The sequence below is a fragment of the Exophiala spinifera genome (genome assembly GCF_000836115.1).
Source record: "Exophiala spinifera strain CBS 89968 unplaced genomic scaffold supercont1.4, whole genome shotgun sequence".
Lineage (NCBI taxonomy): Eukaryota > Fungi > Ascomycota > Eurotiomycetes > Chaetothyriales > Herpotrichiellaceae > Exophiala > Exophiala spinifera.
In genome coordinates, this window is record NW_015622516.1 from 1,044,482 (window position 1) to 1,068,689 (window position 24,208).

Here is a 24,208-nt window from a genome sequence, read left to right on the forward strand (position 1 = left end):
ACATCGGACCTTCACAACGTCTGGACAAATGGCCATGGCTGAGTAAACACTCGCTCTGGATTGATCGACCCAATATCCCCACGTCACGCTACGTCTTTTGCCCTCCGGTCCGGCAATGACGATTTTCCAACCTTTTACGGGGCACCGTTGTATGTGTGAGGTTATCCCTACGAGTTAGGAGGACCGAGAAAACCCCTTCGCAAGCCTTTGAAATTGGAATATGGTCGTGAATCGTGAATCGTGAAAAAACATATATCCGTACAGTGTCGTCTCACATTTGTTGGTCGAGTGATCACGTCGCGCGAGGTAAGAAAGACTGAATACATATATACTGTCTGCATCCTGCGGTTGAAAGCACGCCGCAAGCTCGATCCCTCGATCTCTACGACCGCACAATTGGTTTAGATATACTCCGTACCGTCGGTCACCAAACATGGCCTCGTCAACCAAGATCCCTCTTCGACCGTCTCCGGCCACACAGCGCCTTCGAGACCTCCTGGCAGATCCTGAGCACATCGTCGTGGCTCCAGGCGTGTATGAAGGCATCTCAGCGCGCATTGCTCTATCACTTGGCTTTGAAGCCTTGTACATGGTTGGTTCTCTACCTCGTTCTCTTCCGTCGTACTTCAGTTTCGTACCGCACTCGGATGGAACTGACCCTCGGAATTCACTTCCAGACAGGAGCAGGAACGTCCATGTCTCGTCTGGGCTACGCCGACCTCGGCCTGACAACGCAACACGACATGGTATCTCAGGCCGAGACGATCGCCAACATCTCGCCTTCGACGCCCCTCATCGCCGACGCCGACACGGGCTACGGCGGACCCGTGGCCATCGCGCGCACCGTGTCCAAGTACGCCCGGGCGGGCGTGGCGGCCCTGCACATCGAAGACCAGGTGCAAGAGAAGCGCTGCGGCCACCTTCTGGGCAAGGAGATCGTGGCGCGCGAGGTCTTTTACTCGCGGATCCGGGCCGCCGTCAACGCCCGGCGCGACCTGGGCCTGGACATCCTGATCGTCGCGCGCACCGACTCGCGCCAGAGCTACGGGTTCGAAGAGGCCCGCAACCGGCTCCTGCGCGCCGCCGAGATTGGCGCCGACGTCGTCTTCCCCGAAGCCCTGACGTCGACGTCCGAGCTGGCCGAGATGGTGCGGGCCATGCGCCGCACGCCGTGCCTGCTCAACATGGTCACCAAGGGCGTCACCCCCGAGTTGTCCGTCGACCAGGCCAAGGAGCTCGGGTTCCGAATCGTCATTTTCCCGATCGCCGGGTTTGGCGGTGCCATCAAGGGCATCACCGAGTCTCTGGCCACTTTGAAATCCACCGGTCGCGAACCAGAAGACCTGATTGGTGTAAAGCAGGCCTTTGAACTGTGCGGGTTGAACGAGTGTATTGAACTTGACAAGCGGGCCGGGGGGAAGGCACTAGCTGGTTTGGAATGATATATGACTAGTCAATCACGGACTTGTGTGGTCGCTGCTGGTCCAACAATTTTTCATTTTTCACGATTCATATCGTGATATAATAATCCTCAGAACGTTAGAGCCACATAAATCATGTCGACGGGGATTCTTCATTTCAAGTTTCATATCTTATCTGACATGGCCATTCCATTTCCGTTTCCATAATAATGTAAGAAGCTTGTTTTTGAAGCCACCAACCTACCCTCCAGCGGTAGTCTAAACCTTCTTCTTCACACCTTGACCCAGTTTCAATCTAGCAAGAAGGACGAACCCAGCAGCAGCCAAAGCGACACCACCAGCGTAGAAGATGGCCGGACGATAAGGACCGATCGAAGTTGGAATACCCTTGCCATCACCTCCACCATCACTACCTTTGGCATCATTTCCTGAAAACGCACCAATCCCCACACCAGCCGCTTGAAGCAGATATCCCGCAATAGGCGCGCCGAGAAGATACCCGGCTGTCCACCCGGTGATGCTCATACTCATGGCGACCGCCGCCGCCGCCTGACCGTCCAGTGCGTTGGCCGTACTCATGACGACGACGGGGTACAAGGTGAAAAAGGCCCCGTTGGCGAGGCCGTTGACCATGGCGAAGATGACCAGTGGGGCGATCGAGTCGGAAAACGGCCAGATGGCCAAGATGCTCACGCCGTTCAGGAGCATCGTGCAGAGAAACATGTTCACCGGACCCATGATGTCGCTCGCGTATCCCGACAAGAGCCTCCCGATCGCAGTGCACGCGTTGAACCCGGCCACAAGCCCGGCGCCCGTGGCAGAACTGAGCCCTATCGTTTGTGCGACCAGAGGCAGGAAAAACGGCGGGACGAACAGTGCAAAGGTCCCGACTGCACCTGCACAGAAGACGGCCGTGAAAGGGAGGTATTTGAACAGGGAAAGGTCGAGGAACGGCGCGCCGCGGCCGATTGGGACTCGTTCGCGCAGGAACCATGCCGCCGGACAGCCTGTCGCAAGGATACAGAAGCCCAGGATCCGAAAGGTCCACGCCACCCCGACACGGCTTATCATCGCGTCGACGCCGATACTGAGTACTGCTGCGCCGACGCCGCCACCGAACTTGATCAGACCCGATGCCAGACCGAGCCTGTTGGCAAAGTACTGCGTTGGCAGCGTGTTGGAGAGCGCGTAACACAGGCACGCTCCTGATCCGAAGAGGGCGCCAGACGTGACGAAGAGGCCGCCGACGTTGGAGACGGTGAAGCTGGAAAGAATCTCGGCGCAGGCGAGAAGTGCGATACCCGCAAAGGCTGTGGTGCGCGCGCCGAGCAGACGCATAATACGAACCCCGAAAAGGCCGAACGCCACGATGGTTGCGAGGCCGAATGTGCCCACGAACGATATCGTCGAGGTCGAGGTCGATTCGAGGTTGGAGCGGAGCAACGCCGCCTGGAGAACACCCCAACTAGCAGAGATGCCGTTGAACCAGAATGTAAGAACGGCACAGCATGTAACAACTACCCAGCCGTAGCCGCCGTCGGGTATGGCCGTGGCGACGTTGGTCGAGGGAGGTTCGCGGTCAGGAAAGTCTTCGGTGTGGGCATGGTGGCTATGTTCGGTGTTGACACGATCAAAGGGGAGCTGTGCCGGACTGTTGTTCTCTGTGGTAGCAGAAGGGAACCTGATGACGGTGCGAAGCTCCGTCTCTGTGGTCGTCGACATTGTTGGTGGAAACGTCGTCGACGTCGGTCGAAGTAACAATCGTAAGAGCGACGGTGACTGGGATGGCAAGTTCAACTGCAGCCTCCATCTTCCGAACCATCATGTATACCCGAGGCAACCATGACTCATTTGTATGCTGCTGCCGTCGCTCTGACGTAACTTGAGAAGCGGTTGATGAGGAAATCTTTATGTCACGACGGGCCAATAGTACGGACTTGGCCGCATCAGCCTGATCGGGATTGTGTGTCTGTCTATATTGTCGTAAATTCGTATATCATACTCGATTCAATGGGCTTTGCATTGCCGTCGCGGGCATCAGCATCCATGTGTCCGCACGTGCGGTTGTTCGAGTCTCTCGTTGTCAAAGCCGGGGTTGCCGTGGGGGTGTTATGAGTGGCAGAAAAGCAGTTGGTAGGAAAACCTCCACACTCACGAGTCCATTTGATTGTCGTAGTAGCCATCATCAGGACCAGGAGTGAAGCCTTCCATTGCAATGTCTTCTTCGTCCGCCTGCTGTTGCATCATTGGGAAAGACACTCCTCGACTGTCGATGGAATCTGCCGCTTTTAGTAAAGATCCCACCGCCGACTCCAGAATGCCACTAGCAATCTCCAGAAACTCGGCGCTCTTGTTGGACACGCGCAGAGTCCATCGATACTCCAGGAGTCGTCGTTGATAGAACTCAGCTTCCTCCTGGCTGACCGATGTGACGAAACACAATCCAGCAAACGTGCCGATGAGAGCAAAGTTGAACTTGGACGCAAAATACCAAAAAGACTGCAGATGTTCCGGCTTGAGTCTGTTGAAAAAGTCCATGGCGCTGATCAAGCGTGCCTTCGCCGCCGACCGGCAGATTTGTATCATGTACGGGTCGGTGTTTTGGGACAGAGAGCGGAGGATTCGTCGGTGCAAAGTGATCTCGGTCGCGAAGTACGCGAGATGCAGGTACCCGACGGAGCTCAGCTTGCCCACCTTTGTGGCATCCATGCGCAGGGCTTCCGGCATGTCGGCGTACCAAGATCGAAGTTTCAACTGGATGGGCTTCGCCCTCTCGAGAATGGCCTTTGTCGTGTCGTAGGAGCTCTTGACCTCGGCCTCGGCCTTTAGAGAGTAGAGATCTTCCAGGACTTCTGCGAGCATCTTTGTCAGGGTAATCATGGCACTGAATAGCGTCCGGCCTTTCTCGACTTCGGTGCTGCCCTCCTCGTCGTCCTCGTCAGCTGCACTCTCCGGAAAGTCACTACTGATGACCGGCTGGACGGCCCAGTTCGTCTCGGAGATGTGCGGCGGGCGGCCATAGATCAGGGCGGACCAGGTGTCTTGCATGAAGAGAGCCCATGCCAGCCGTTTTCGTAGTCCTCGTTCCCAGCTCGGTATGCGCCAATTGGTGCAATCCAGGTGCAGCCCGAGATCTTGGCCAATGGCGACTAGCTGAGAGGTCAACTGCCAGGCTTGGTTGCTCCCGGGACGTTGGAGCAGTAAAAGTCCTGCCTGTACCGTGGACAACTTCGCTCGCTGCGACACGCTCTGCAACGTTCGATATGCGATGTCCTCCAGGAGCGCGACATCAGGCTTGACAGATCGTGACAACTCTGAACTGTATGACCACCAGTTCAGCGCCAAGACATATACTGCAGCGAGCAACGGCGGAGAGAATTCGCGATGTGTTCGGCCATACTTCTCGAGATAGACCTTCTTGTGCAAGATGGGAAAGCTGGGGTGGACGATTCGGAAATAGAGCTTTATCAGGGCTTCGCCGTGAGGGGCCACAATGCGCTCAATGTTGTCGAGCTCCTCTATGTCGCGAGAATACGTAGGGGAGTCAGCTTCTGGATACTGATGGAAAAATACCCCTTGATTGACTTTGCGGAAGGATCCTAGATCTGCAGGGCTTTCGTTCTTGACGTGGTCGTACAGCCGGAGATCCAGGAGGGCAAAGTCGTGCTCATCTGTCGGGCCGATATACTTTGCGTATCGGTTCACTTGGAGCCTGGACGACATAATCAGCCACGGAGACGAGGTTAGGAAAGGCATTGACGAAGAGATATCAGGGTTCGGAAACAAACTCACCCAAGAGTTTTCTTGAGAAGACTCTGGCCCTGCAGGTTGGCATAATCATCCACGATAACAGGGTCGGTTCGAATCATGGATTCAGCGGATGGCCGTCGTGGGGCGTTATCATCAGAAGCTCTAATATCTGCTTAGCCTTGCGATAGGGACACGAGACAGCAATCCCAAAGGCAACGAAAGTGGCCCAGGGGCACGAGTTATGCCTTGGGGAGGGGAGGAGGGGCTCACGTCGGCCTAGCCGACCCAGTGGAAGTGGTATCGGCAGGGTTGGTGTGTTTTCGTCGCCTCGGAGCTGCTTCTTCGATAAAGGTACATGGCTGATTGTGGAACTGGCACATCACACATGTGGACGAGTCTGCATTGATGACGCACCGACTCTTCCGCCGACGACAGCGATCGCAAGGCCTCTTCTCTGCTCTGCTGGTCCCGGCTTGCACGGGGGGGAGGCCGTCAGCCACGCGAGCAGAGACAGGAGGAGAAGCCATTACGCTGCCGTTATCTGGAGAAGGACCTTCAAAAGGAAAGTCGGCTTGGTACTCGTAGGGACGCGGCATGGTTGAGAGCATGGTTATTATGTCGCAGGGGCTGCAATCTGGTGGCCTGTCTACTTGTCAGGCCGATAGGACCCAGACGCAAGTGTGTCAGTTGGTTCTGTTGACTTGCTTTTGGCTCTGGCTGCATAGTCGGTCAGGGATTGCTTTTTACACCTGTTGCGTATCTGGAGCGCCTGTCAGGATAAGCTTCGATCAATGATTGTTTGCCTCAGCTTGGTCTCGCTGCTGGAAACAACAGGTCCGATAGTCATGGGCGGGAGATACAGATCTGTATGCAGCCTCCGGGGCCACGGCAGATTGGGTCCGCCGGCAGCTAATAGGAAGCCAGCCATAGCCAAATCCCTGCACGCCGCACCGCATCATGCAGCAATTGATTGAGTAAGAATTAGCAGGCAAGCGTCCTAGTGCAGGCTGGGAAACATGGAGAATTGATAAGGAACCCGGATGTGATAGGATAATTGCCTTTCGGGTTACGAGAAAAGTGGGATTATGGCGGCTGTCTAACTCGAGTTCGATGGAAAATCCATGCTGCTCCCGGGTGTCACTGGCAACTCTTTATCAGGTCCAAGCTCACTGGAGGAGTAGCAGCTTTGTCATAAAGCACAGCAATACAAATGACAGTAGAAATGCCTTTGTCGCGAATGAACTGGTGAATATCCTGGGTCCCCTTATTCCTCCGTGCTTGGTCCCTATCCTAGGAATAATTAGGGACCAATCTGGTCTCCCACGCCTTCAGGACATCTGCCGCGTGACGTGCCGCTGGTATCGGGATGCCACTGTCAGCGTTTCACTGTCGGAGCAACGACAACCGAGAAAAGTAATGCTGAACGGTAGCTCTGTCGTACTTGCTGGGAATGAACCTGACGGTACAGCCACCGCGCAGAGATCGAGAACATTGCCGAAATGTGTAAATGTGCCCAACTTGGCATTCAGTTTGATGGGGTCTGCCAGCATCGCCTCGATTGTTGGGTGTTCGGGAGCCGTCGGTACCACCAAGACATCAATACCAAGCTGATCGGCCGATGTGAATTGGGCGGTGGCTTGACGCGTGTACAGCGCCTTGTTGTGAAGGTCTCGAAACAACTGAACCGCCGTGCTCTGTCGCTCTACGACCTGCCGGAATAATTTCAAAATCACAGGATGAAGGTGTCGAGCGTTCTTGTCGAGAAAATTGTCTGGTAAGCTGGCTAATCTCTCGGACACAAATGTGCCTTCGTACAGCAGATCTGCAGCTCTTTGGAAGGGAACCCAGTCGATTGGGACCAGGGTACCGCCCATCGCCTGTAAGCGACGGACAGCCTCGGTGAAAAGTCTATGATACGTGGGCGTACATATCTCGAGGGCTTCTGGAGGAGGAATGCCGAATCGAAACGAGTCCTTTTGCGGTCCGGTCGCGTTTACGTGTCGAGGAGCCGGGAAAGTGTCTCTGGCATACCGGTCATTAGGATCAAATCCTTCACATACTTGCCACACGGTTCTTGCATCTTCGACGTTCTTTGCAATAAGGGCAACGCAATCGAGGGACAGGCATGCAGGAGTGACCCCGTCAAAAGAAATGAGTCCTCGCGTTGGCTTGAATCCTACAACGCCATTGAAACCAGACGGTACCCGGCCAGAGCCAGCTGTATCTGTCGCTAATGAAAAGGTTGCCTTGGTTCAGCTGTTAGAAAGAATTTCGAATTTACTCGTTGACCCAGAATAACTTACCAGATCAGCCCCTACCGAGACTGCACTTCCACTGCTTGAACCGCCAGAAATGTATTCATCGCTGAAGACGGAATGTGTAATGCCATATGGTGATCGACAGCCACTTAATCCGGTGGCCAGTTGATCCAAGTTGACCTTTCCCAGGTAAATAGCTCCAGCATCGATGACTTTCTGGTAGCAGACTGCGGATTTGGATGCCACAAAGGCCAGTGGAGGACATGCCGTGGTCGTTTCGATTCCCTGGACATCAATGGAGTCCTTCACCGTGAAGGGAATACCAAACAGCGGGGGAAGGGCGTTTCTGTCTGGAAACTGTGCAACCAGCTCCGCTACTCTTCTCAGGACATCCTCTCGTGGTTCCCGCCTGATCCACACTGTTGAATCCACGGTATCATACTTTTCAATACGGTCAAAAAGTTCGTTGACCATGACCGCAGGAGAAAGCCCATTTTTGTACGATGCCAATAAATCAGATATCTCAAGTTTACCATCCCATGGAGGCGGCGTCTGAGGCGGCGTGTTTTCCCCGGAGTTCACTTTCTTCCACGGAGACAGCACATCAAGAACCGGCTGCAAGTTGGCAACAAATCCAAATAGGCCTTCTGACCAACTTATCATGTCGAGTGAGGCAGTCTTGAATTCCGGGTTGTATCCTGCCGTGCTCTCTCGAATACCAACACACTCGAACCCGCGATCATTTGCCTCTCTCAAGGTCGTTGCAAAACAGCATTCAGTGGTGCTAGAGGGTTGTTAGCCTCGTAAGAATCGCATCGGGATTAGACTTGCAGTCTAAAAATCTCATGTACAGCATGAGACGGGCTCGTAGGCATACTCACACTCCCGAGATGAGAAGATGGGTAATCCCATAACTTTTGAGCTTATGCAAGATGGCTGTGTTCCAGAATGAGCCTTTCCCGGGCTTGTCAATCACAACTTCAGAAGGTAAGGGTTTGAGCTCGTCAACTATGTCGTGTCCGTACTCCCCTCGAACGAGCAATCTTCCCATGTCACCTTTGTCGCCAATCACTTTGAGATGCTGTGAAGACGGAGACGCCGCTTGTCTGATGAGCTTTGACGACGGGCAGTCCGCCAGAGACTAGAGCACGTTAGCCTGGAGCGTCCCATTGAAAGCTCCAGAGGCGGTAAAGCCACATACTGGGACGTGGCCTTCTCTCGTGTGGAAGATCTTCATTCCTGCCTCCCGACATGCCTCGAGCAGTGCCTTTGTCGGGGCAATTGACGCCTGGACGGCTGATAGATTCCCGCCTTGAATCTCTCCAAAGCCAGATGGAAGGAGAAAATCCCTCTGCATGTCGATCACAAGGAGGGCCGTTCGACTCAGGGGAAATGTAAACGGGTATGGTTTGGCCTCAATAGTGAGGACGTCTTCAAGTAATGACCCCATCTTCGGGCTGATCAGACAAAAAGCGTAAACTGTCCGTCCAGGTAGACCGAAGGTAATGTCGACGAGGCCGATGCAAAGATGACAGAGAATTGAGTACCTCACCTCACGACGATTCCATGGGTCAAAGTCTTGTGTTTTATGCTGAACCAAGCCAGCCCCAGGCCGACGGTGTTACCCTCATTAACTTAAGCTTCACAACCACCACCTCGTCCCAGTGGCTGATCTGATACAGCTGATAAGGAGTTCAGCCACGCCGCGAATGACTAGTCCGTAACAGCGACACCGTAATATTTCGTTCTCCCGCTGGTCTTATCACTGGATTTGCCGGTGCGCCGTCGGCGGTATTGTAATCGTGGTGTTTTCACACGCTGATATGGTCAAGCCGCCGCCGTCGGCGACGCTCCCCTGTGGCCGCGGCACAATCTCCAGCTTTTACGTGGATATCTCTCCATATCTTCAGCTCAGTATCTGGCATCGTCCCACTGCTGGATCTCTATTTCCCAACTCCAGATGCAGATCCCCCAGTCCAGGCCACCAGGCTTGGACCTTTTGTGCTAGTCGGCGCGTGTCGACGGGCCTTCGCGAGAGTTTCGCCGGCGTCGCTTATCTGTGCTCTCCTCGTGGCGTCCCTGTCTATCGGGAATATCTCTGCGTGACCTCGTCTGTATCAAACGAGATATCATCTATCATCTTCAATATGGTCAAATTTTTCGTCCCACGAGATCAAATCTCTGTCTATAAAACCTTTCGTCGACCATGAGGCTTGACCTGGCTTTACAGGATCTGCATCTCCATCTCCATCTCGGACTTCTTCTAACAACCAGCAACTTGTACCTCCAGTACTGGATCTCCCGCTCAAGATGGTGACGCTTTCAACAGAACGCTTCTCTCCGAAGCGAATCTCCCCTAAGCACATCAAGGCAAAGATTGAGCCTCATCTCCACTGGAAGGTGCCCATGGAGAAGGGTGTCTACCAGGTTAGTTTCCTCTACCGTCGTAGCATTCCATCGAGACTGACAAGATTTCAAGGACGCGTAAGTCGCACTCCAGGGCTGTGAAATATCATAACAGTACCTGACTGGTACCACTGTTATCAGGCGTTGGTCTAATCCCGACCTCGACCCCGTGAAACCCGAAGACAGAACTTGGGGTGCCCTGGTACGTTTACTGTTCCAGAGCGACAGCGAAGTTTGCAAAGTTGCTGACTGAATCTGCAACAGGACTATTGGGCGTACTGGACCAGTGATATTTTGGCACCTCCCCTGGCTTCGACTGTCTCTGCGGTAAGTCATTTCACTGTCGGAGCTGAAGGCAATCCAGCCCAAACATGTCACATTGTCGTGCTCTCCTGAACACATATACTGACTTTCTATAGGTAATGAGCTTGGGGTTCACCGCGCGCGAGACGATCCCAATCGTCTTTTGCGGCTTCCTTCTCTGCTCTGGAGCTTTGACACTCACTGGTAAAATGGGTGCTCGTTACAGTATTCCCTTTCCAGTTTTGGTCCGCTCAATGTTTGGAATGTACGGAAGCATGCCAGTCATTGTGCTTCGAAGTTTTGTCGCTGCAATGTGGACCGCCATTCTCTGTGTAAGTGTCATGAAGTTCTTGGATTCCGACCCAAAAACACTGCGGCTGACCAGACAAAGGTCCAAGCTGGAGACTTCCTCAACAATTGCATAACAGGTCAGTACCCGGAACGAAGAACTCTTCAATCATTGCTTCCGACAGTATCGCTGACTGTACTTCCAGCCATTTGGCCGTCTTTTGCAAATTTTCCAAACCACCTTCCAGAGAGCGCAGGCATCACATCTGCAGGGCTTCTTTGCTTCGTAAGAACTCCTCTCCGGAATCCTAGACCATCCCAACTTGCTAACACTTATGGCGTCAGTTCATATACTGGATATTCCAGACGATCCTGGCTTGCATGCCCATCAAGAAACTTCGAATTCTTTTCTTGATCAAAGGCATCGTCGTCCCGCCCACATTCCTCGCACTCTTCTTGTGGGGAGCCATTGTCACTCACGGCGGCGGTCCAGTATGTGCTTCATCTCCTCGCTGTTTGCGATTCCTTCGAAGTTCTACCCCTTCCATACATAAATCCAATGCTAACACCGAGGATAGCTTATCACAGGGCACGCAAAGATGACGAGCTCGTATATGAACACGGCTTATTCCTCGTTGACTGCGCTCAACAGCATCATTGGGCTATTTTCGTCGATGGCAGTCAATTTCCCAGATTTTGCCCGCTTCTCCAAGAACAACCTTGCTGGGTATAACCAGGTCCTAGCATTGCCTATCATTGGAACGTAGGTGCTTTCCCAGACAGAGTCAAATTATCGAGGCCCGGCTAATGAATTTTGTTCCAGCTTGGGTGCATTATGCCCTATTTTCGTGACGGCTGCGCACAGCTACCTCTGGGGATCATTCGAGTGAGTGACTTCCTCCCATCCAGCAAGGCTTATACCCAGCCCTTCAGGGTTTGGGCGCTACTTGAACAGCTCTCTGACAAATGCCCAGATGGTACATGCCTGCGGTGATTGCCAAGTTCGATTCTCGCGCAGCAAAATTCTTCACTGCATTCAGCTTCATGCTCGCCACGATTGGAAATCAGATCGCAGCAGGCACTTATCCCTTCTCGAACGACATCTCCGGGTTATGTCCCAAGTACATCAACATTTTCCGAGCGACATTGATCATCTCGGTTTTCTGCGTCGTGTCGAATCCATGGCAAATCATCAAGAACGCAAGCGGTCTGCTAGCTTTCCTCTCGGGCTATTCGATGTTCATGGGCGCCATTTGCGGGTAAGTCGTGCCCCCAGTGATGGTTTGGAGAGATTCCCACCCCATCCCGTCCCGTCCCGTGTCGCTGAGTGAATGAGGGCTGATCTGTTTTGACTCCTCCCAGGACCATGTGTTCGCAATATTACTTGATCCTCAACAAGAAGCTCAACATCCACGAGCTGTACAACGGCCACGGTATCTATCGGTACAACAAGTTCGGTATCAATTGGAGGGCATATGCTTCGTTCACGATCGCTGTTGGACCACTGCTTCCTGGCTTCAGCAAGAGCATCAACAACAGCCTCAACGTGGGAGGAAGTTGGAAGATATACACCTTCTCGTGCATCTATGGCTTCGTTGTGTCTGGGTTGACGTACTATCTCATCTGTCGGTACGTGTCAGATGTGGGAGAAGCGAAGATTGTAAGTTCCTTTTCCAGTCAGAGGCGCTGCACAAAACGGAGTAGTACCTCGTGTCATGTTTCAAAAAGGCTAACTTGGTGCAGGACGAAGCCGTGTATCCACCCTCAAAGTTCGAGAGTAGTGACCTCGAGATCAGAGGTGCAGATCCCGAACAAGACTCATATGGGGAGAAGGAAGGCGACATTGAGGTCGCAATTGGCACGAAGGAAGTCAAGGCGTGAGAGAGGTTTAACAGAACCAAGTCAAGGAGATGAGCCGAGGAAACTGGGAACTTGCGTAGGGCTGAGAGTCGGTGAAAGATTCTTCCAGCAATTTAATCGACACGTGAAGCAAGTCATCGGTAACGATAGTTCTGAATTTTCGCTATGCAGCTTTCTTGTTCGAGATGAGAAGCTGATGAGCCCACAAGGAGTTGTCTCAGCGTTAAGTCATTCCATTTCGTAACTTCGTGAATCATCCATCAGTAATACTCTTCAGTACGCCTTCTGACCTCATGTTCAGAGTACTCAGAATAATCGTCGGCATGTCGTCGTGATTGTCGTCTTCTAGACCGGCTTCTTTGCGGTGGATAGGGATAGGCTGGTCGCGGTCGGGAATCGTCTTCATACTCGTAGCTCCTCATAACATCCTCGGTGAATGTGCGTTTTTCGTCGTCATACTCCTCCTGGCCAGTAATGCGCGGATCGCTCATGCGTTGAGGTCCGTATCGTCTTCTAGGCCGATTTCGATAGTCATCCTCATTGCCGTCGTCGTCGTCGTCGTCGTCGTCGTCGTCTTGCACACGTTGGCCCCTGTGACCGACGAGGTATCTGCCCGCGATGTGTGCCTCTGCGCCCGGTCGTTCATGGCGACTCTCGCTGGCGTCGTGAAGGCTGACCTGGTCTCTGAAGAACCCTACTCGGCTCCTTGACCGCTTGCGCTCCCAAATTTCAGGCGGGGAGTTATTTCTGCCCCTCATCGCACTCCGTAGGCGCATTGCTGGTTCCTCGTCCTCGTACGGCCCCATGCGACGGCCCCGTTGGTCGCGAGGATCGTCATCGTAGTCCTCGAGCACTTGCACATCCTTGTAGACGGAGTCCTTGACAACGCCGCGGTCTCGTCCACGGGCGTCGTACACGACGACATCTTCGCCGTGTCCCGAGCGAGAGTCGACGTCGTAGGATCTCGCATCGCGGCCGTCTCGGCCTCGAGGGCGGCCTCCTCCAAGATCGATCACGTACGCACCATCGGCGTTCCTCGTAGGGCGAATAACCTCATACTCTGCACGTGCATACTCTCTTGGGCTCTCGACGACGACCGCGTCGCCACGTTTGAGGTACGCTTCGGACTTCCTGTCCCGGCCGACCTTGTAAGTCGTCCTGGTACTGCTGCGGGTGTCAAGGTCGCTGCGGCTGCTCCTGTCGATCTCTACCCGTTCATCACGGTAGTCACGACGCACCACTCGTTCTCGTTCGTTGGGATATTCGTAGTCTCGCCGCGGCCGGTAATCGTCGACGCGGTCGGAATCTTTCTTCCTGCTGGTGTAGACAACCTTGTATCCGCGATCATCCCCAGCAGAGGACATGTTGTCTCGGCAAAATTAATCAAGCTCGCTGTCATATGGAGTCGTCTTACACCCCGGTATTTCGAGATGGAAAGATGTTGTCAGATCTCAAATAGGTAACAGCTCGAGGCTGCTGATCTCATCAAGAAGGTGGACTGATCGACCTGTCTCGCCCCTCGGCACAACGGAATTCGGGGGGGGCTTCCGACGGCGACTCTCTCTGTCAATGAGTATGAAGTCCCCGAGTGTTAGTTGTTAATTGTTCTTGCAACCCAACACAGATGTCTGCGAGGGCAGTGCGATGCACGAGATTGCAAAAAGAACTTAGCGACAAGCAACGATGGATGGAGAACGAGGCCGTGAGACCGCCAAGTGCGCATCACTAGCCCGGCAATGCTCTTTCGTACGGCCCTCCAGCGCACAAAAGTGCACAAAAATAACATGTGCCCAACAACTTCCACATTGAACCAAAACAAAAACAAAAAAACACACAACACTGATGCTCCTCCGGACAGGATCGAACTGTCGACCTTCTGATATATGTCTTCAGCACCCAATTATGCTGCTAACAGTCAGACGCGCCACCAATTGCGCCACAGAGAAAATGTGCCTGAAATTTCACTGTGTATGGGACTTCAAGAGTGCAAGTATCCGTTTTGTCGTGCTCCAGTTTATGGAGTACTGTCTCTTCCTCATGGTGCACTATTACCTAACAGACCCAGACAGGTACCTAAGGTAGTACTGCAAGATACCTACGAGTTACTAGCATAGGCATTCGGAGTCGATTTTTTGTGGTGGAGTGACGCCCTTCCTAAAATCAGACAGAGAATCATGAAATTCCCCCTCAACACGAACTGGCGATTTGAGGACCTACTTCCGGTCCAAGAGTATTTGGTGGTTTTTGTTTTTAGATTGCCCTCGGCTAACGATGATCTTGCGGGTGTATGGCCTTCCATGCACTTATGGCTCGTTAAGCTCATTCACATTTCTGAAGGCTCCCAATATCCAACACACTCGGCCCAGATGATCCAGTGTTCTCTGCGGCACTAACAAGCCGAGTACTGACCAAAACGGCTTTGTAGCTCTAGGATCTCGCTGGTGCTTTCAGAGTAGAGAGAAGGAAGTCTAGAGGCTCCCTTTCAGGTCGTCACTAGGTGTACCGATCAGGTTCGATAACATCTATCAACTGCAATGATAGCTCAGACCAGTGTTGCGAAGGCGTTCTCATGTTGCTCACTGGATTCGACATACATGGAGAGCAGCCGGAGACGTAGCGGCCTATTCGGGTCCATATTCTACTTTTCACCGTCCTCCTAAAAGGGTAGGTCGTTGGCATCAGGGTGTCGAACCCATTCTATCAGTGCCACATACATTGGGTTGACGCAACGGCCTCCTGCCCCTTATCACAGGTTGCTTTATATCTCCATTAGCGCTCTTCCTCATTATCGGCTTGCCCTGCTCAAGGAGTTTTTCACCGATACGCAGGTGCCTTACATCGATGTTGTACACCATGCATAATGGACATACCTCAATCGCTGTGCATTCCGTGTAAAGTCTTGATTCACGATGGTTGAGGGTCGATCTCCCTTATCTCCACTTGACAGGAATGTAAGGCAGAGGACCATTGGAGGCAGCGAAGGCGGAGGATGACAAAGCGCTGGGAGGGTCCTTGACTTCCCACGTTGAGATGGACTATGGGAACGGCGATAGGTAGATTGAAGAACTCCATCGGCAACACCCCAGTCCTAGCATACATATCTCGTTCCTCATCAGTTCACGCCCATCCACACGTGTCCCACTTGTCCATCCCAGTGTAGTCCCAGGGTTATAGACAATCCCACAGCCACAACGTATGCACAACTTATTCACCATACTACCTGCTCAGCTGTATAGCGCGTTTGATTCTCAAATATGCTTGAAAGAGCCTCATCTTGGCTTTCGCCGATGATCCGTTCTTCTCCGGCCGTTATTTCTAGGCTCTCAAGGACCTCGTCAGGCACAGCCAATGGCGCTTTGGATTCTAGTGGTAGAGCTGGGTAGGTGGTCGCATTGAAAGCAGGAGCTGCGAGGATGATTCTCTCAAGGGTTCTGACAAAGGTTGCGTCGAAAGAGAACCGTGCGTAGCGTGTCGACAAAAAGGCGGGGTCTTCCGGTTGCCAAATCAGCCAGTCAGGGGCATCTGGGTTGCCTTGGACAGACAGTTTCGTGGATGTGCCAGTACATCGAGATTCCCTTACCAAAATTCTTCTTCTCCGAGGTGGATTTTTCGGAATGATTCAATCGCCTTCGAAGGTTGATTACACGAAGAACGAAAGGCATCCACTCTGTTGGAAGCGGTGGAGGGTGGTCATGAAGGGAGTGGGAGGTGCCAACGACCAATAGTTGCGTGCGTGTATCATACCTCGATGCACTGGCTGCCACCCCGATTGTTCTTGGAGCAGGAGCGGCAATTCTTGGACTTGACACCCCGCGGGGTCTTGTACTCGCAGACTAGCGGGCGACACGCTTGCGTTTCTTCTTTGGCGGGGGAGAGGCGGAGGCGGGAGGAGAGCGGCGCGGAGGAGCTGCGTGCGATTAGCATTGAGAAACGCATGGGGAGCGAAAAACTCACAAGGAGGCGGGGAGCCCCGAGCTCTAGTGGCTGTTGAGCCCGGGGTGAAGTCAAACGTCAGCCATGATCTGCAGCGATTAGCATGATACCCGCACAGCGCATGCAAATAGCACGCGAACAGGCATACTCACTGTTTGCGTAGGTTCTTGCTGGGTACATTTTCAATATCCCAGCGTGGGATGCAGGCGCAGTATCCTGTTTCGATGACACTTGTCATAATGTGCCCCTCAATATTTATATATAGATTTGTTGAGTTGTTGACCGTCTGATATTCCCGCAGTAATGCCCGCACTTGTCATTTCTCCACTAGTTTTATCGAGACTGGCGTACACATCTCGACTTCAATCGGTGAGATGACTTTCTGATCATGATAGTCGCGGATCATGGTGAAGAGTCTTTCGATTGGGTCCATATCAGAGCTCTTTACTGCCGACATAGACATGGACATCACGATCGACAGTTGCGCTCTCTTCGCCCATGATGAAGTTCTTGTTTGCTCTCTCCCCGGCCGTGTTAACCGCACTTTCGCTCAGGACCGCTGTTGCGATCATCAACGGTTTGCCAGCAACCTTGAAGAACTGGACTTGGAGGCAGGCATGGTTGAAGGCGAGTGACTCTCAGCCGTGGTAGTGTGTAAGAAAGACTGAAGAGCCTGCGTGGTAGCGAGATCGAGGGGGCTACGAGGTACCTTATATAGCGGGGAGGGAAGGGAGTAGTGAAGAAACTTGTGGAAGTTAAACTGTTTGCGCGTAATCATGCATATTGCCGCGAGGAAATGTAGTAAATCCCCTCCGCTGAACAAAGCGTCAGGCAATGACAAACTTGAAGAAAATTGTCTGTGAATACAACTCGAAAAGTCGAATTCGGTTGTCCATGTCTTATCCATACCAAATGGCCATGACATATTCCAATGGATGACGGTGACGAAGACTCTGCTTCAAACATCAGAAGAATTTCATGAATGTACCTGGCCGGGTGATGAGCAGAGACATTCCCAGAAGCTGAGACTAGGTTTTAGACAAGGCTCCGGCTATATGTGCGCTTCTTCACGCCTCCGAGAACATGTGCGGGTGAACAGCTCTTGTTGAAGAACTGGAAGTGAAGCTCAAAGATAGCTCAAGATCAATGTTACTCGACATAACCTGAGTGTACAACACAATGTACGCCTTTGGCGTACGCTGAATATGCCTCGCAGAGCCGGCCCCGCGTTCGAGTCGCGGCAGAGACCAAATTTTTGACAATTTGCTTTTTTTCTCGCTTACTTACATTAGACGTGTCATTGAGGATGTTGAATGATTAATGAAGACTGGTGCCCCAAATCTGTGCCAAGACTATTAAAGGCCGTCACGTGCGATGTGTATTATTAAGCACTTTAATCTTAACTTCATCACTATTGAAACCTAACCCTAAAGATTATAATGGTATGGTATAGTTTCAATCTCGGATGAGAAGAATATTAATTATAATAGAATATATCTCTGCTATTTAAAGAGTATTTTATATTACTTCGATAATGATATTTAAATAGAGTAGCCATCTATTTCCAAAGAAAATTTTAGAAAATACTCAAAACGCAAAAAATTGGTCTCTGCCGCGACTCGAACGCGGGGCCTCTCGCAAATCATGTGACTTAGAGTTGTCCCTAAGCGAGAATCATACCACTAGACCACAGAGACGAATTTGAACTGTGTCGAGTTCAGGTGTTTTTGTTGAGGGAAAGTGGGAGACTTTAGAATAAGAGCGCTAGAGCTTTGGCTTGGCGGTAGGGTATGTTTAGGCGAATCAAACGTCTCAGCATTTAAGGCTGACCACCTAACCAAATGAAGCTTAACTCTAAGATTGATTGTGCCTGGTGCGCCTCATCCTTTAGGTTGGGAAGGCACGACCATGGTGCTAGATTGGGAAGGCACGACCATGGTGCTAGATTGGGAAGGCACGACCATGGTGCATGGTAGTGAAATGCCATTAATAACGAGGGTGCTACTGCACCCTCGCTACAATACCTGATGCTCAACCTACGTCTGGCACTCTCTCCACGGACTGATAGGACACGATTGTATACAGCGACGCTTGCTTGCACTGATACCTGAGGGGTATAACACCACGATCACAGGTAGGTTGGTATCTAAGTCAGGCTGGTCAGACTTTCTGTTCGAACTCTTCTTTCACCCTTTCCACTTCCTTCTTGGAGAAGATTAACAAAATAGTTGGCATAATGCTTTTCCCAGGGCGAAGCTTGGTTGAGAGCTTCGGACGCTAAACATTGAGCCTGAGCCTTGACGAAGCTATCGATCCCAAGGAGAAGCGACACTACAACAGCTCTCAACGGTTAAAGATCCAAGGTCAGCCCGGGTCTAACAGAGCGGTTTTGTAGCTGTGCATTCGATCCTGTTCACCTGTCTTCACCCAGCAGTCTGCGAATGCTGCACGGGAGAGCTCGCCCTGCTTTGAAATGGGTTCTGGTTGATTTTATGAGGTCATTCTATGTTGCTCTCGGTTTTCGGAACGGCACAAACAGTCAATAGAAACTGGCGACGTGCACGTATTGTACTTGGACATCAAAGACAGTATAGGGAAACAAAAGGTGAATTAGATAATAAATATATTGGGGGTGCTGCTGTAATCTAAAATGACGTTGTTGGAGAAGGACGCAGCTCCCGCACTTTTCGTATTGCACCACACATACACCACTCGAGGTACCTTACCTAGGTGTGTATCGACACGCGACAAGACGTGTCTACTCTTCGATTGGAGTGGCTTCAATACCTTGCGCTACCCTCAAAGATGTTTCATACCGCTCTCATGCATTTCACCAGCTGAAACCCCCACATTCAAACACTGGCCGCCGCCGACATGTCTTCAGACTTGACCTTCACCCAAGGGCTAATTCTTGGTCAAGTGTCGGTCGCTCTGTTTATTGCGGCGTTCATCAAGTTCTTCATATTCGGCGAGCCTCCTCCCCCCCCTTCTCGTTCGACGACGCGGACTCCTAAACACGTTCGGACACCCTCTCTCCACAGTGTTGCCTCTTCCAAAACCGCCGTGTCGCAGTCTCTTCGAAACAAAGCCAGCTCGAATGTCCTCCGCCCGGTGCCCAACAATGCCACAGACATTGCCTCGATCCTGCGTAAGACATACTATCATATTCCGAATCGACCACACAAGAACAGTCATTCTACTCACCAGCCCGAAAGCCTGGACTGGTTCAATGTCTTACTCGCCCAGACAATAGCACAATATCGACAAACGGCGTACAATCTCCGGGAAGGCACTGGAAGTACGCCCACGATATTGGCTAGCCTGGAAGAAGCAATCAACAATCCGGACAAGAGACCTTCATACATAGACAAAATCAAGATAACAGAAATTTCCATGGGAGAAGAGTTCCCGATTTTCAGCAATGTTCGAGTGATCTCAATTGACGACGATGGCTCGAGCTCTACAGGTGGGCGGCTACAAGCTTTGATGGACGTGGATCTTTCAGATGACAACCTGACCCTCGCGATCGAGACGGCACTCATCCTCAACTACCCCAAACCCTTCTCCGCCGTTTTACCAGTCGCTCTCGCTGTTTCGGTGGTGAGATTTTCAGGTACTTTGTCCATCAGTTTCGTCCCCGCGACGCAGGATGATCCAGACGATGGGAATTCGAAGAAGAATGGTTCAACGGGAAAGCCCAAGACCAATCTAGCATTTTCATTCCTTCCTGACTATCGACTCGACCTCTCTGTGAGAAGCTTGATCGGCTCTCGTACCCGGCTACAAGACGTGCCCAAAATTGCACAGCTTGTAGAGGCACGAGCTCAGGCTTGGTTCGAGGAAAGAGTCGTAGAGCCTCGCGTACAGGTCGTTCCTCTGCCGGGTTTGTGGCCACGAATGGGCAAGGTCAGGGTTAGAGAGGGCCAGGACGACGACAGGCCATCAACTCAGGACGAACATAGACCTGCTTCTTTCGTCGAGCGAAGAGATCCGAGGCCTACTGATGACTTTCCGTCACAAGAAGAAACCGAGAGGATCTTCGAAGGTCTCAGACGGCGTACAGGCCGTGATCGATCGAATAGCCAAGTTTTCGAGCATGATGAAGACAGCGCCGCTCCGCAATCGGCGCCAACCATGCCTGGTGCTCTACCGGTGTGAGAAGATCCCGAGCTCCTTGCTCGCCAGTTTCAAGACTCCACCTTCAGTCATTGCGCTTACGACCGTGGCGCGAAATCTAGCCAACAGGAACGCCACCTTTCAACCTCCTTCGCTGCTGATCTGGTCTGATGGAAACAATTCGCCCCAGAGCTTCTGGCCTGCCGGGCTGCAAACTGGCTTCCACCACAAGTGTTTCAAACAGATCGTTTCGAGTGCGGGCCAGTCTTTGACTTCTAATGCTGAGACATATTTTCTCAGTTGCTGAACATACAGTTCACGAGCGGGCATGTGGCTTGCTGCAATTGCGCCTAGTGTGAGAGCCCATAAGAGCACTTGACCATGCAGATCCCAACAGCACAACTCCTCACATGCCTGAAGGATTTTGAAAAGCCTGGAACTCAGCCCAGCTTTCACCCGCTGCGTTGGTGGAAGTGGGATAATTACCATATCGCCATAGACCAGTGTAGCAAGTCGAGTTGCATGGAGAACACAAAACTCGGGATTGTCGGTTTCCAAAATTTCGGGAAGCTGTGACAGCAATGAGTGTTGCGAAGCAGTGCGTGCCTCGACGAGATCAACAAAGTCTGGCGCCGTAGGTCCTCTACGTATGTAGTGATCCAGTGCGATAGTAACGTCGAACCAGAGTTCCAAGACGCTGAGCAGTTCAGAGCCATTGGCGAAGAATCGAAAATATTTGAAGCCACTACCAAGTTGAGAGTCCATCTCGATGGCAGTGGCGTCAAGTTTGTGTCGGCCGCTGAGAACAAGAGACTGGGGTGGACGTCGCAGTGGGAAGATCGGCCTACGCACATGCTTTGTCGCGAAGAACAAGTCGCACCTGAGAGAAGTTTGAGTATGTCAACTCGTTGGTCATGCGAGACTATCAGACTTACAAGGCCATCGTGTCTGCCATGCCGAATAGCTCCATTGCGTCCAAGCCACCTTTCCGCATAATCAACATCAGGATGGCGTGCACATGCTGCTCATCGTTGATCATGCTACCGTAGACATGGAGATTCTGGGCTTTTGCGAGCGGTGAGACAGGATGTATTTCCGGATAGACGGTGGCGTCATATTCGCCATGAATGGCCAGTATTGCTATCGACATGATAAGAGCGTCCATGGGCGGGCCTTCCAGATGTCGAAGGTGCTCGTTCAGAAGCTTGATGACCTGGCCTTTATGTTGGAGTCGCATGACAGGAGCCGAGTGAATCAGTTCGCGGCCTTGGTACACGCACAGGAGGTGAAGCGTCGTTGCATAGATGAATGCATGAAAAACCACCGGCCATTGCATCGCACATTGTAGCCATTCTCTCTTGACGGGGTTGCTGTTCCTGTCCCTGCATTTCACCGGGACAGTGTTTGGCCATGAAAACGTGAGAGCCTGTTTGGAAGTTAGTTGGGTACTTGCCAGACGATACCTTGGATCATGGCCATCTTCATTGTGACGATGAGGAGTCGCAGCAGGAGCTGTTGGATCCGGAATATGTACGTACATGGTCAAGAACCATATGAAGGTATGTAGACATCTTGCGGATAGGCAGGGCATCGAACGGGTCTGTTCTCCCCTCTCCAAGCACTTGTTTCAGCCCGGGTAAAGGCTCGCGCCGTGGTCGTCTTCGTGGCAGTCGACTATCCTCCACAGAACGAGTACCCGGAGACCCAACGGTGGGTGGCCGTGAATGCTCTTGTTGTGAAGAGAAGAACTGTTCCGGTGCAACAGTCTCCGGACGCGTTTCTTCTTGGTCGATACCCTCGTCGGGGCCGTGTTGCGCTTCCGGCTCACTGCCAGAGGTACCCTTTGTTGGTGTGTCATCTGGGGCTTTTTTGTCGTCAGGAATCGAGCCGTCGGCAAGTCTCTTCACCCTCAGTTTGCGATGAAACTCTTTGGTGATGTGCGCTCGAACTTCGCGCGCGCCGCCTCGCCGTCGTTTCTGCCCTTGCACGGGAACCGCTGGCTCCTTGTACGCTACAAACATGTACCGACTTTGCTTGCTGGTGGAGGCCATCGCGGAATGAGCCCGACCATACTAACGTAGGTAAGGTGGAGGTAGATCTAGGCGTCGTTTCGCTGAATCTCTGCGCATTAACCTACCCTAGGTAGATATAGAAACTCGGCTTCACTTCTGATTACCTAGAACGATGGGCCAGACAGACGACACCCAGGAAGATGGTGGTCGCGCTCCGGCGAGAGTGTGAGGGAATGTTCAAAAGAAAGGTTATGTCAGCGAGATTTCCCAGAGGTTGTTGGGTGGCATCGGTTTCCGCCCCCTCGTCTGCCGCTGCGTTCCAGGCTCACCAAGCTAAACTTAGTGAAGCTAATTGTACTCTTAAGCCTCTCACTAGCCATTGTCAGATAGATGCCTTTTGAGTTCCCGACGGTGTGTTAAGTCGGTAGGCAGGTCCTGCGCTGCTGGTCTTGCAGCTTCATCTAAATTTAACCGCAATGTAGGTATGTAAGGAGAAATGCGATGCAGGTGTGTACTAAGCGCATTGGTCAGAGCTGACTCATACAGCAAATTGCTACGAAGTACCCGTCGGAAAAGATCGCTATGAAGCCTTATATCAGGTACTCGTACGAAGTAGGTACCTAGCGCATCACCCCCCGGGAGATGAAGAACGATGGATGACGGTAACGGGTGGAAACATCCAGGGTTGAAGATGGTTCCAAAGTTCATTATATATACATCACACATACTCTAGGTTCTTTTGTATCAAGGCGGTCAAAGAATCCCAAGTCTCACTTGTCTGACTATTTTGGCCGTACTACAGATGAAGTATGGATAGGTGAGGACCTAACTCACGACACAGCGACTGGCGCGGCCTCTCTCGTCTGCAGGTATGCTTTGCGGTGCTGGTTCACATCGGTCTCGGCACCTCTGTTCAATGGGGTCCACTTGGGTTCGTCCTTGAAAAGTCGCATGGCTTGAATATACTATACGTGAAAAACATGTCCGTGTTAGCATGATAACTTGGTTTGATCGGTTTCTGTGTTGTTTTGTGTTTCGCGTTCCGGGTTCCTTACGTTATTTTCATCCGTAGTAAATCGATGGTATATGCCAGCAGGCAGAATAATCATGTCGTCCTTCTCAAGCCTGATGCGCACCCAGTCGTCGTTCTCGCTTCGGACGTCAAAGTACCCTGCGCCGTCGCGGATGTATCTGATCTCCTCGTCCTCGTGGAGGTGTTCTGCGAAGAACATCTTGACCTTGTCCTCGTAGACAGGGCCCATGGCGTCGGGCGACACGGTGATGACGTCCCTGTTCTTATAGTCGCGGTCTTTGGCGATGGCGTCGACTTCCGATACTTGCGGGCAGCGGTAGTACAGAACGCCTAGGCTGGCGAGGTACGAGGGGTCGACATCGCGGCCGGAGTCGTGCGTCTGGCGTTGGTCGCCCTGCGGGATGGGGACGTCAGTCACGTATGAATGGGGTCGTATAGAAGCGCATCAAAGGTCACGACTGGGACTAACCTCTTGGTTATCGAACCAGTATGCCCTCATGGTTCTTATGCGCTTGGGTGTAAAAAGTTTGCGGACTTTTGTTGTCGGCCAGCGGCAGGGAAAAGAAACTGTTGGTTCCGGTTCGGTGGAAGTTGGAAGATTCGCTGGTAGTGTCAACTGGATAAACCTTGAACACGCTTCTGAAGAGGGATGGATGGGTGGATGGATGGAAAGAAATCAGTATAAGGATTTATTAACTACTTGGGTGAGATTTTGGGCTTTCGTTGCAGTCCACAGTTCCAACAAGTTGACGCCATCGATCGCCAACCACCAAATGGCGGGGAACAGGATCAGCACATGCACCAGCCAGTGCCATAACAGCCAGTAAG

The 24,208-nt window shown here is 52.2% G+C and overlaps 10 protein-coding genes and 2 non-coding genes across 12 annotated transcripts; 3 read left to right on the forward strand and 9 right to left on the reverse strand.

Annotated features, from left to right (window-relative positions):
• Window positions 1–433: 433 nt before the first annotated feature.
• Window positions 434–1,442, forward strand: PV08_05571 (uncharacterized protein; the record flags this gene model as incomplete). Its single annotated transcript, XM_016379914.1, has 2 exons — window positions 434–592; window positions 678–1,442. 2 exons carry the CDS (start codon window positions 434–436, stop codon window positions 1,440–1,442), a joined length of 924 nt encoding a protein of 307 aa, XP_016235741.1.
• A 237-nt stretch (window positions 1,443–1,679) lies between these two features.
• Window positions 1,680–3,143, reverse strand: PV08_05572 (uncharacterized protein; the record flags this gene model as incomplete). The annotated part of the gene is made up of 1 exon (XM_016379915.1): window positions 1,680–3,143. The coding sequence occupies one exon, from the start codon at window positions 3,141–3,143 to the stop codon at window positions 1,680–1,682; it is 1,464 nt and encodes a 487-aa protein (XP_016235742.1).
• A 429-nt stretch (window positions 3,144–3,572) lies between these two features.
• PV08_05573 (uncharacterized protein) lies at window positions 3,573–5,767 on the reverse strand (the record flags this gene model as incomplete). The annotated part of the gene is made up of 3 exons (XM_016379916.1): window positions 3,573–5,133; window positions 5,214–5,333; window positions 5,442–5,767. 3 exons carry the CDS (start codon window positions 5,765–5,767, stop codon window positions 3,573–3,575), a joined length of 2,007 nt encoding a protein of 668 aa, XP_016235743.1.
• A 732-nt stretch (window positions 5,768–6,499) lies between these two features.
• Window positions 6,500–8,879, reverse strand: PV08_05574 (allophanate hydrolase; the record flags this gene model as incomplete). Its single annotated transcript, XM_016379917.1, has 4 exons — window positions 6,500–7,417; window positions 7,475–8,213; window positions 8,311–8,570; window positions 8,631–8,879. The coding sequence occupies 4 exons, from the start codon at window positions 8,877–8,879 to the stop codon at window positions 6,500–6,502; spliced, it is 2,166 nt and encodes a 721-aa protein (XP_016235744.1).
• Window positions 8,880–9,739: 860 nt separating this feature from the next.
• Window positions 9,740–12,307, forward strand: PV08_05575 (uncharacterized protein; the record flags this gene model as incomplete). Its single annotated transcript, XM_016379918.1, has 12 exons — window positions 9,740–9,856; window positions 9,951–10,037; window positions 10,100–10,162; window positions 10,255–10,470; window positions 10,530–10,566; window positions 10,633–10,712; window positions 10,772–10,918; window positions 11,005–11,189; window positions 11,250–11,312; window positions 11,401–11,685; window positions 11,789–12,086; window positions 12,170–12,307. The coding sequence occupies 12 exons, from the start codon at window positions 9,740–9,742 to the stop codon at window positions 12,305–12,307; spliced, it is 1,716 nt and encodes a 571-aa protein (XP_016235745.1).
• A 239-nt stretch (window positions 12,308–12,546) lies between these two features.
• PV08_05576 (uncharacterized protein) lies at window positions 12,547–13,650 on the reverse strand (the record flags this gene model as incomplete). Its single annotated transcript, XM_016379919.1, has 1 exon — window positions 12,547–13,650. One exon carries the CDS (start codon window positions 13,648–13,650, stop codon window positions 12,547–12,549), a length of 1,104 nt encoding a protein of 367 aa, XP_016235746.1.
• A 481-nt stretch (window positions 13,651–14,131) lies between these two features.
• Window positions 14,132–14,232, reverse strand: PV08_05577. Its single transcript has one exon. It is a non-coding gene; the product is annotated as a tRNA-Asn (tRNA).
• Window positions 14,233–16,119: 1,887 nt separating this feature from the next.
• PV08_05578 (uncharacterized protein) lies at window positions 16,120–16,457 on the reverse strand (the record flags this gene model as incomplete). Its single annotated transcript, XM_016379920.1, has 3 exons — window positions 16,120–16,193; window positions 16,241–16,308; window positions 16,372–16,457. 3 exons carry the CDS (start codon window positions 16,455–16,457, stop codon window positions 16,120–16,122), a joined length of 228 nt encoding a protein of 75 aa, XP_016235747.1.
• A 1,366-nt stretch (window positions 16,458–17,823) lies between these two features.
• On the reverse strand, window positions 17,824–17,916 carry PV08_05579. The gene has a single exon. It is a non-coding gene; the product is annotated as a tRNA-Pro (tRNA).
• A 1,177-nt stretch (window positions 17,917–19,093) lies between these two features.
• On the forward strand, window positions 19,094–20,377 carry PV08_05580 (uncharacterized protein; the record flags this gene model as incomplete). Its single annotated transcript, XM_016379921.1, has 1 exon — window positions 19,094–20,377. One exon carries the CDS (start codon window positions 19,094–19,096, stop codon window positions 20,375–20,377), a length of 1,284 nt encoding a protein of 427 aa, XP_016235748.1.
• A 99-nt stretch (window positions 20,378–20,476) lies between these two features.
• Window positions 20,477–22,386, reverse strand: PV08_05581 (uncharacterized protein; the record flags this gene model as incomplete). Its single annotated transcript, XM_016379922.1, has 3 exons — window positions 20,477–21,215; window positions 21,271–21,761; window positions 21,874–22,386. 3 exons carry the CDS (start codon window positions 22,384–22,386, stop codon window positions 20,477–20,479), a joined length of 1,743 nt encoding a protein of 580 aa, XP_016235749.1.
• Window positions 22,387–23,177: 791 nt separating this feature from the next.
• PV08_05582 (1,2-dihydroxy-3-keto-5-methylthiopentene dioxygenase) lies at window positions 23,178–23,879 on the reverse strand (the record flags this gene model as incomplete). Its single annotated transcript, XM_016379923.1, has 3 exons — window positions 23,178–23,312; window positions 23,403–23,774; window positions 23,850–23,879. 3 exons carry the CDS (start codon window positions 23,877–23,879, stop codon window positions 23,178–23,180), a joined length of 537 nt encoding a protein of 178 aa, XP_016235750.1.
• Window positions 23,880–24,208: the final 329 nt, after the last annotated feature.